Raw genomic sequence first — 267 nt, 5'->3', positions numbered from 1 at the left:
CGGCGGCAGCTGCTGCAGCAGCAGCAGCAGCAGCTGCCAGCAGCAGAAGCAGCAAAAGCAGCAGCAGAGGCGCGCCTGCTGCAGCGCTTCCTCTTCGACCCGATGGACCGCCGGCCAGTGTGTGCTGCTGCTGCTGCTGCTGCAACAGATGCCCCCGAGGCAGACGCTGCTGCAGCATCAGCAGCAACAGCAGCAGCAGCAGCAGCAGAGGGCCCTCTCGTGTCTCCATTGGGCCTCTCCGGGGTGCTTGCTGCGTCGCCAGCAGCA

The 267-nt window shown here is 66.7% G+C and overlaps 1 protein-coding gene across 1 annotated transcript in view; it reads left to right on the top strand.

Annotated features, from left to right (window-relative positions):
- Window positions 1–102: 102 nt before the first annotated feature.
- Window positions 103–267, top strand: part of ETH_00033630 (uncharacterized protein) — a gene marked incomplete at both ends in the record, with an annotated part of 1,125 nt that continues 960 nt past the window's right edge. Inside the window, one exon of the mRNA XM_013375432.1 lies at window positions 103–267. Within this exon, the coding sequence (XP_013230886.1) occupies window positions 103–267 (165 nt within the window).

This window comes from Eimeria tenella, genomic scaffold (assembly GCF_000499545.2).
Source record: "Eimeria tenella Houghton genomic scaffold, Eth_scaff2792, whole genome shotgun sequence".
Taxonomy (NCBI): domain Eukaryota; phylum Apicomplexa; class Conoidasida; order Eucoccidiorida; family Eimeriidae; genus Eimeria; species Eimeria tenella.
Note: the sequence above shows the minus strand (reverse complement) of the source record. Positions and strands in the feature narration are given on the sequence as shown.